General features: G+C 39.2%; 1 protein-coding gene across 5 annotated transcripts in view; it reads right to left on the bottom strand.

Moving 5' to 3' along the window:
* Positions 1–912: 912 nt before the first annotated feature.
* The window catches only part of ttn (titin), a 222,150-nt gene continuing 212,787 nt past the window's right edge, over positions 913–10,275 (bottom strand). For 4 of the 5 annotated variants that reach the window (XM_031892917.1, XM_031892918.1, XM_031892919.1 and 1 more), the window contains 4 exons: positions 4,320–10,222; positions 3,661–3,814; positions 2,925–3,179; positions 1,417–2,166 (listed from right to left, as the gene is read on the bottom strand). In XM_031892917.1, coding sequence (XP_031748777.1) covers positions 1,868–2,166; positions 2,925–3,179; positions 3,661–3,814; positions 4,320–10,222 — 6,611 coding nt within the window. In that variant the 3' untranslated portion in view covers positions 1,417–1,867. Of the gene's footprint in view, positions 2,167–2,924; positions 3,180–3,660; positions 3,815–4,319; positions 10,223–10,275 lie in introns of all 5 variants that reach the window. The other variant, XM_031892916.1, reaches the window with a different exon arrangement.

Here is a 10,275-nt window from a genome sequence, read left to right as displayed (position 1 = left end):
TACAACAGGGATCGTTTTATTAGGGGGCAATTACCTGACCTGTTTGTTTTGCCTTGCTTGTACCTACCACAATTGAATCCAGTTTGCCAGAATAGAAGCAACTGTTCATGCACTTCATTGCAAATCGGGCACAATTACGCCAAATAAATCAGCTCTTTAGTGTCTGATCAGAATCAAACCCAAGGCTCAAAAAAAGCTTACCAAGTCCACAAAGAGGCAGTAATGGCCAAAATAACTCAAAGCGTGATTAAAAATTATTTTCTTGGGCAGAATGGTCGCTCATTGTGTAGCACTTTTGCCTTGTAGCACTGGAGTTCAATCCCAGCCAGGGCACCAGCTGTAAGGAGTGTGTGTTTTTTCCCCTGTGACTGTGCGGGTTTCCTCCGACACTTCTGATAAAACTAACAATAGTATATGTGAATGTGATAAGGACCTTAGATTGTAAGCTTAGATTGTAAATCCACTTGTTTGGAGACATCAGACGTACAGATATGGGACCTGTTTTTCAAAATGCTTGAGATTTGGTGTTTGCTAGATAAGGGATCTTTTTGTAATTTAGATTATAATACCTTAATGGTCCGAAAATCATATGAAACTAGGTTTTGTACGATTTTATCAGTACGTGTATGGCCAGCTTTATACATGCAATGTTCCTATACTATGTCATCTTGAAATCCTTTAGGCACATACTATGTTGAACGTGTCGCCCATCCTCCCCGTGACCTCACCTTCATTTATATTATTACATCACTTCCGTCTATTTTTTTTCCCTTTTCTTCCATCTCAGCCCTAGATTCCAGATGAGGTGTTATGTCATATGTCTATACTATATAAACCTCTAGATATATATGTATATATATAAATATATATATATATACTGTTGCATGTGACAAAGAATCAATAAGACATTTATAATGGTGCAGAAAACATGCTTTATTGCAATCAAAGAGCTATCTTCGGGAGGTTCAATAAATAATAATGCTACAATAACATAAAATAAAACAATAAATAATGACGAAGTGAAGGGCATTCGGAAGTTCTTAACAACAGCCTGAAAAGCTGCGGTGCATCACTTTATTGCCCTGTTTTCTCAACATATAATATAGTCCCTATTCTACCACACACAATCACTGCACCCGATAAACCTCCTGAAGTTGGCACTGATTCTGCACTTGAGTACCTTAACCTGCTTTGTTGAGGGTATGGCCAGGTGATGTTACTTTAAAGCAAGCTGAGGGAGTCAATGTGTCAGAAAAAGTGCAGAGGGTTTTTTATGAACAAAGTGCTGGCCGCTTGCACTTTGAACATACAAAAGTTTTGTCTCTGTAAAATTGTAAATTTCCATTATCTGTAAATAATGTAAATATGTAGGTGTTGCCTGCAGGAGGGTAGTTGCAAGCAGCACCTAATATTCACAGTAATTCAATCCAAATACTTGGATTTCGTATAGTTCGTGTAGAGCATCCTCTCTTGGGTGTAGGTTTGTCTTCAACAGGGAGTTTCTCAACCTGCTGAGGTTTGCTTAGACATCAACGTAGAGTTGAGGCACATAGTTTAATGGCAGGCAAGGTATTCGCTCCCTAGGAAACTTTCTCCTGCCCACCGTTGGTTCCAGTTTCATTTTAAAACGTCATAAAATATATGGTACAGAACTCCATAACCGGTAAACTCGGCTATATACAGTATGTACATGTCAGTTAAAAATGTATCAATTTCCCTATTCAAATAGGAATATGTGATAGCGTAAATCTTTTCGACTTTGTCTTATACAGGTAGGTACAAAAATAGCTTTTATATTTACAAATCAGTTCATCTAGTTCTAGTGAATCACTTGTAAAATTACATGTGAATGTAAACGATAAAATGCTTAATGTGTTCGGACATTAATATTCACAGATGCAGAATCGGACCCAAAGTCGTTTGACAGGTTAAGAGTGTAATGTCCGCCATCTTTCTTCTGAATGTCCATGATGATAAGAGTGGTTAAGTCTTCAGAAGTTTCAATGTGAACTCTGCCTTTTTGTTCTTGAGTGGGAACTGGATGTCCAGCCTTAGACCATGCAATATCTGGTGTGGGTTCTCCAGAAAAGGCACAAGCCACAGTTAGTACTTTTCCTTCGTCAATGCTGACATCATTGGGAAGAGCTTCAATTTTGGGAGGTATTCCTATATTGAATAGAAAAAAATCATAAGACAAACATAAATGTAATTTCCATGAATGATCGTGTTCCTCTGACTTCCTTCGTTATCTTGGTTATATACTCTACAGGGTGCATTGTTAACAATGGGAGATAGATACTCCTTTCGCCAAATACTTTTCTATAATACTTACATTGCTTGATTTTCATGGTCAGTCTATATCTTTGCTTTACATTAGGTCTGTAGAAGGGTTGAACTTGATTGGCTTTGGTCTTTTTTTCAACCCAACTTAACTATGTAACTATGTAAGCTTGTGGCTCCAACGTATGGACCAGCATAGCAATCTAAACTCATGTAATAAAAGCAGAGATTATACAGCAGTTCATCATTTAAAAAAAAAAAACACTTGCAGTTGTGAAATGCTGATACAAACATTTTTATTTTACCCATGAACCACTTTTAAATATTAAAAAAGTTGAAGCGCAACAAAGGCATGAAAAAAGTTCCTTGGATGTGCCCAGTAATGACTGACTGGTTATTTGGGAGCCCCATGTGAACTGGCAGACTACAAAACACTATGTTTAGCAATACACATAAAAATGTATGCCTCCAAAACTTGGGCATCTGCTTTGAGGCCACTTGGGGCAACATCCAATGGGATGGTGAGCAACATGTTGCTTGTGAGCCACTGGTTGGGGATCACTGAAGTGGGTACAGTTATACAAAGTTTTGCTCTGTTTGTAATTTAAATATATATAAAATAAGGGAAAATATCTATTTCTCACCTCTGAAACCAGCTGTAAGCATTCTGCTAGATGAACTCTGCATCAGACTGGATTTTTCCATAAAGCTACTTGAACTCATTTCAACAAATGATGCCTCACTTTTTGAGGACATGCTCTTTGTCTCGGAGATACTGCTGAAGGAGGCCTCTTGCCTGGAAGAAGACATTTTCATTGCCTGGAAGGAGAATCCTTCCTGAAGGCTGACTTCCCCAGCTGTCTGTAATACAACCTGCTTGACAGGTTCTTCCATAAGATCTGTGGGTCAACAACAGCACCAGTAAGAAAAAATGAATTTAAGAGATGTCCTAAAGTGTTGCTAGTATGAAATATTTAACAATGTGAGAAACAACTCAGTGTCATTGGCTTCTATAATAGATACTAGAGGTATTGTATAACATGGAAAGGAGGGTGTAAAGTGCAAAAAACCAGGAGCAATCCTCCATGTTTTTGTACTTTGCACTCTGTGCAGACCTGTGGCCACCCCATGAATACAGTGGATGAATACGCTGCAGGGGCAGCAATAAATGAGACCCGTAATAAATGAGACCCACTGTATATAAATACTTTCTCTTACTGTCTCTCTACCCTCAGATCAGCTTTTGTAAAGGAAATACAAAGGAACAAACTATATGGATAGATTGATGCATTGATTTTAGAAGGCTACTTTTGACGTATATTTTTATATGTTTTGCTATATAAATGGAAATTGGGCATTTTAGAAAAATAGTATACTTACGATGCACATTTAAGGATGCTGTGGCAGAGCATTGTCCATGGAAGTTCTTTGCTTTAATTGTGTATTTTCCAATATCTTTCTCTGTTGCGTGGATTATTTCAAGAGTGTAGACCTGTTTTGAACGTGAAACTCTTATATGGGAGGACAAAGAAACCTAAACAAAAACAGAGAAAAGTGTCTATTTACTTCATGGTTATTGCATTTGTCTCAAGTTACATGTTTAAGTAAAAACCATGTAAAAAAAGGGACATTTAAAATATTTTTCTCACTAACTCCTATTTGAAAAGGTAGCCATGGCTCTAATCATTAATCGGGCTATAATAAGTTGGCTTTATTACACACCCACATGTTTGGGCATAGCCAACCAATACATTTGAGTGTATGTAAACATTATACCTATTAAGTTATTGGGTTATCTGATGTGTAGGGGAAGCATACCACTATGCGAGGAATGATCCACTCGTACTAGAACCCAGTACCATGTTATTACTACAGTATGAACTAGCAGAAAACAATGATTTATGCAGACTAAGGCATATATTACAATTAGGATTTCATTATGTTTAGTAAAAAAGGAAAAGGGACTGGGATTTCATTTGATTCTGCCTGCTCAGGGTAAAATGATTCTGATCATTTTGAAGGGGTAGTTATTTACTTACAGGTATATTGTCTTTAAACCACTCGACTTCTGGAGATGGATCACCAGTGACTTCACATGTAAATACGACATTTTGACCATCATTCACATTTTGAGACTTGGGTTGGTAGACGAAGGCTGGTGCATTTGAAACATCTTGGCTCACAGTCAGGTCAAACTGACATTTGACAAGTCCGGCTTCTGTTTTAGCTTCACAGGTAAGAATTCCTTGATCTTTAGCACTGACTTTCTTAATAGTTAAAGTCTGGTCATTGCCCGACACTCCATACCTGTAGCTTTCAGAGTTGCTGACTTCATATCCATTTAGAATCCACTTTATTTGAGATGCTCCAGGTATATTGGCTTTCAGTGTGACTTTTTGGCCTTCACTGAATTTGACAGAACTTACTAAAGCTTTAATTTCAGCCTGAGTAGCTCTGATTTCTTCAGCGACCAGTTCAGTCTTGCTGGTTTCCTCCATAATCATTTTTGATTGAGATGAAACTTCGGATTTAGATTTCTGAATTATCCTCTTTGACTCAATTGCACTGGACACTTGGGAAAAGACACTTTTAAAGGTTTGCCCTGTGAACATCAGTGTAGTTCTGGACACACCACCTTCTCCAGTAATTTCACAAACATATTCACCCTGGTCAGTCTGTGAAAGACTATGTATTGTAAGTTCGTAGGTCCCATCAGCTGAATAGTGGAAACTGAAATGAGAGTCTTCTTTCAGTTTTTTACCATCTTTTAACCATGTCACTTCTCTTCCACTTAGTAAGGTGCTTTCAACTATGCAGGACATTTTAACTTTATCATCACTTGCTGCAACTTTTAGATTCTGAGCAATCTTTGGAGCTGCAACTGTGGGTAGCTGTACTTTATCTGCAGGCGACTTGCTAGATGGTTTAGCTTTTGAACCTGTAGTTGGTTCAGGGGATTTCACTCTTTTTGGTGACTTTATAGACTCATGGGATTTTTTGTGTGGCTCTGGAGATTTTACTCTAGATGGGGATGTAACACCCTTTTCTGCTGCCTTTCCACGTTTAATTGTCAAAGTAAAATGTGCTTCTTGCTTTCCTTCAGAATTCTCAACTACTACTGTGTAGCTGCCTTCATCAAAAGAGTTGACAGAGGTAATTTCAAATGTTGACTTGTATTTTGTTGATGTCACTTGATGACGCACAGAAGAAAAGATTGTTTGTCCAGCATGTGCCCATGTAACTGTTGGAGCTGGCTCACCATCAAAGTCACATGAAAATCTAGCACTGTCACCTTCAGCAACTGTGATTGACTGTGGCCTTGTCAGTAGTTTTGCTGGCTCTGAAGACTTAAACTTCCTGTGAACAACTCTTTCTTCCACAGCTTTGGCTTCAGAGGCAGAAACTCGCTTCTCTTCAGATGCATAAGCCTCATATGACTCTCTAGATTCTCTTAAAGATGTTACTTGTGAACTAACCTCTCTTCTTGCAGAGCTAGCTTCCATTGCGGAAGTTTTCTTGAAAGATGAGACGGCATAGTCTTCTGACTTTAATAATTCAGGAAAGGCTGACTTAGGAACAATATCATCTCTGCGCTTAGGCACATATGATGAAAAATCTCCTCCGGCAATGTCTAATGTTGCATAGTCAGAGGTTTCCCCTTTGTAGTTTGAGCACACTACACGGTATGTTCCACTGTCTTCTGGCTGGCAATCAATAATTTCTAGCGTTACGACACCACTTACATTACTTATATGAATCTTGCTACTCTCCTGGATTTCAACAGCATTGTGATAACATGTCACTTCACCTGTTGGTTTTGACTGAACATTCAGTATAAACCTGGTGTTTTGGCCAACAGGCACGCGGTGAGAACGCATTCGTAATGTTATACGAGGAGCATGGTCTAGCGTGAAAGGCTGCTGAGTCAATACTTCATATTTTCTTTCAGATGTCTTTTGAGTTTTCAGAGCTGCTTTCATAGATTCATATCTTGAAAATATATCAAACCTCGCTGTTCTCTCAAAACGGGAAAGAGACCGTTCACTAGAAACTGGGCTAGGTGACCGTGGCCTTGTTCTTTCAGGTGTTGGGGACCGTCTTTCAGGTTTACGCACCTCAGCTGGCTTTGAACGTGGTCTGATTAGTTCAGATACAGGACGCATTAATTCTATATAGGTTGGCGAAAGAGACCTTCTTCTTCCAAGCAATTTAGAAACCTCTGGTGATGTTTCACGCATATGCCTTGTGACTTGTAGTGACTCTGTTTCTTCTTCTACATCTGTAAATTTAGTTATTTCTCTTCTGGTTTGCACTCTAGATTTTTCTGCCTTTTCCATATACTCAAGATCCCTTGCATACTGTGAAATCCTCTGAGATGTGCTGTAAGGTCGAAGTAATTCTTCGTCCTCTCTGTCATCAATAATTCTTTGCTTTTGTTTAGGTGGTTTATACACAGCTTTCTCATAACGTTCTCTAAGATCTGCATAGCTTGTTACTGTTTCAGCTTTGGTCGGGATTTGGTAACTTGAGTATTTTGCTTCTGTTTCACTTCTCCTTTCTGTTCTAGTTGGGGAGGTATAGCGAAGGGTTGACAGCTCGAATCTTGGGGGACTACGACTTGGAGGAGAAGCAGAAAAGCCTAATTCCAGCTCTTCTTCCAGACGCAATCTTTCCTCTTCAACTCTCTTCATAGCTAAATAATCATCAACTGAGAGAAGCAGTTCATCATCAGATGCATCTCCAAGAGAATGCCTTCTTGGTCTATAATAGAGCTCATAATCAGGTGAAGGTGTACGGCGACGAGCAGGTCTCACAGTTTCCAGATCATCCTGTGATAATTTTGGAATGCGCCACTTAGGCTTATATTGGTCAGTAATACGTGGAAGAGGCATAACATAGAACTGCTCCCATCTAGAGAGGCGAATACGTTTGGGACGCTTTTGAACAATGCGCTCAAGAGGTTCTGGCATCTCGTATTGATCTCTTAGCTTTCTGTACCATTTCATTTCAGACAGTGGTACAAACTGCTTAATAGTTTGATCTTCTTCAAGTGCAGTTGCAGAACGCACACGTGGTTCTGGAATTTCATATGGCATGCGGATAACTTTAGCTTCTTTCTTTATCACTTCTTTCTTAATATCATATTCTCCTTTAACAGTTTTGGTACTGACAGCTGGCTTATATAAGAAAGCAGCTTCTCTTAGAGCTTGCTGTGCAACTGGTGTCAGTGGAACTGAATCTGCCCCAGAAAGAATTTCAGCCATTCTTAGGGTCTTGTCAATCTGCTTCTGAACGTGTACTTTACGTTCTTCCTCAGACTTGAATTCACGCTTGACATATCTCATACGTTCCACCTTCAGATAAGCTTGGCAGCTTGTGGAGCCAGCACTGTTTGTAGCAGTTACTCTGTAGTAACCTGAGTCTTCTGGCAGTGTATCTCTAATGAAGAGAGCAAAGTAATCTAGACCTTCATGTATTATTTCAATGTTGGGACCCAGAGCCAAGGCCTGACCATCTTTCTCCCATTTAAGTGTTGGTTTTGGAGTACCAGATACTCTGATTTCAAACCTGACTGATTGGCCTTCTTGGCATTCAGCATTTGCCAGCAGCCGTTTAAACATTGGTCTTAAAGTATTGTCTGCTGCTGCTGGATGAGGAATAACTGTCAGTTTGGCTTTGCAGCTGTCTTCACCATATTTGTTCTTTGCCGCTACAGTATACTCAGCATCATCATCAGTGGTTAAATTATGTATGATAAGCTGGTACAATCCTTTGTCAGATTCAAAAGTATATTTCTTCTCATCTTCACCTGGTTTGATTTTCTGGCCTGATTTCAGCCATGTCACGTGTGGGTCAGGATGGACTGTTATTGTTACTCCAAATCTGATATTTTCACCAATGTAGGCGGTACGGTTGAACAGTGGAAGTGTAAACTCTGGTGGTCTCTCCAAAAGTCTCATTGCATCAACTCTGCGTTTCACCTTCTTCACTGTCCTGCACCTGTAGTGATCATTTTGTTCTCTAACACCTTTAACAAACAATTCGGCATATGAACTGTCCTCTCCGTAGTCATTAACTACTTTGCATCTGTAGGTACCGTCATCAGATTTAGAGATGTCCTTTACATAGATGCTGGCATTGCCTTCATTATAAGTGATTTCATATTTGTCACTGTTTTCTAGCTGTCGGATACCAAAGTACCAAGTCACTTCGGTAGACTGGTCATAGTTTTCAATTTTGCATGAAAATTTGGCATATCCGCCTTCTTCTCCAACAGCATGTGTGATCTGTCCTGTTACTGGGCCAATTTCAATTGAAGCAACTTTTACTTTAGCAACTGTGACTCCCTTCTGGGATCGTATGGCACCACCATTACAGATGCGAGCAACAGAGACTGCAAAATTCCATTCTTTCTTAATGAGAGTTTGGTAGTAGCGTCTATGTCTTAATGTCTTAATAACTTTAGTGCTGACTTTTTCTGTCTTTTGTTTTAGCCAGGAGTGTTCAAGAGCTTCAGCGGCAGTCATGCGAGCTTTCCTTTCTTTTATTATAAGCCTGTCAATAAAGTCCAATGCTTCTAGTGACACATCCTTGAATGCTTCATCCTCAAAGTTGTATTCAGCATTGGTGATATTTTCAATCATCTGTTGGTTTGTTTCAGCAGCAAAAGGATTAAGACCACTTAAAAGTACATATACAAGTGTACCAAGGGACCACATATCAGTGGCTGAGCTGACCAAATCATGCTGATGCACTTCAGGTGCATAATATTCAGGAGCACTGAACTGAATTCTAAAGCTGTCACCAGGTATTAGCTGCCTGGCCTGTCCAAATTCAGTAATTTTAATAGTTGAGCTTCTCCTTGTGGTATAAATAATGTTCTCTGGTCTGATGTCAAAGTGTCCAATGCTGTTAGCATGAAGGAATTCAAGTGCTTCACAGACTTGGCGTACATAAGACACAATCTCCCTTTCACATAGTTCAAATCCAGCTACAGAGAGTCTTTCAAAAATGTCACTACCAGAGATAAATTCGAATATCATAACAAGTTCTTCAAGACTTTCAAATGATTCATGAAGGTATAACAGGTTTCTGTGACGGGCAACATTCAGTATAGAAATTTCTTTCTTTACTAATACTTGATCGGCACCTTTAACCTTTACAAACTTGGCTAAATATGTCTTCTTTGAAGAATTTTCAATGCAACGATGTACAATGCCAAACTGCCCATGTCCAAGTTCTTCAGCAATTGAGAATTTCTCATGAAGCACCTTTGTAGATGAATGTACTGCTTTTGTTTTGGATATTTCAATCTCTGTAACTTCATCATCATAATTCAACATTCTTGTCTTATCTTCCTTTGTGACAATTGGATCAGTTGGTTCAGATGGCTTACTCTGTCCAAATTTATTTTCTGCAATTACCCGGAATTGATATCTAGTCTTGCCAAACAAGTTAACCACGGTGTATCTAGTTTCGCGAGCTTGTGCAACACGAATCCATCTTTCTGAAGTGGTGGCACATTTTTCAATGATATAATTGATGATTTTACTACCACCATCAGTTGCTGGTGGATTCCAAGTCAGGTTGACTGAATCTCTTGAAATGTCACTAACTTTAATTCCTCTTGGTGGGTCAGGCACATCAGCTACATCAAGCTCAACAGTCTTTTGGTCAATGCCAAATCTGTTCTTTGCACAGACAACATAAAAGCCAGCATCTTTCCTTTCCACACCATTGGAGAACACCAGCGAAGTGAAAGATCGAGTGACAATCACTTGGTATTGCCCATTGTTGTCAATAAGATCTTGTCCTTTCTGCCATGTGATGACAGGGTCTGGTTTACCAGAGAATGGAATTTTGATACTAACAATTTCTCCCCGTAGGGCATGAACAGCTCCCATTCCTTCAAGATGTTTGGGCAAGTGAATTTTCGCAGGAACTGTAATGTAAAAAGAAAGTGAAGGAGCATTAAAAATTATGCAAAATGTATTA

This window comes from Xenopus tropicalis, chromosome 9 (assembly GCF_000004195.4).
Source record: "Xenopus tropicalis strain Nigerian chromosome 9, UCB_Xtro_10.0, whole genome shotgun sequence".
NCBI classification, from domain to species: Eukaryota; Metazoa; Chordata; class Amphibia; order Anura; family Pipidae; genus Xenopus; species Xenopus tropicalis.
The sequence above is the reverse complement of the archived record's forward strand: the minus strand, read 5'-3'. Positions and strand labels throughout refer to the sequence as shown.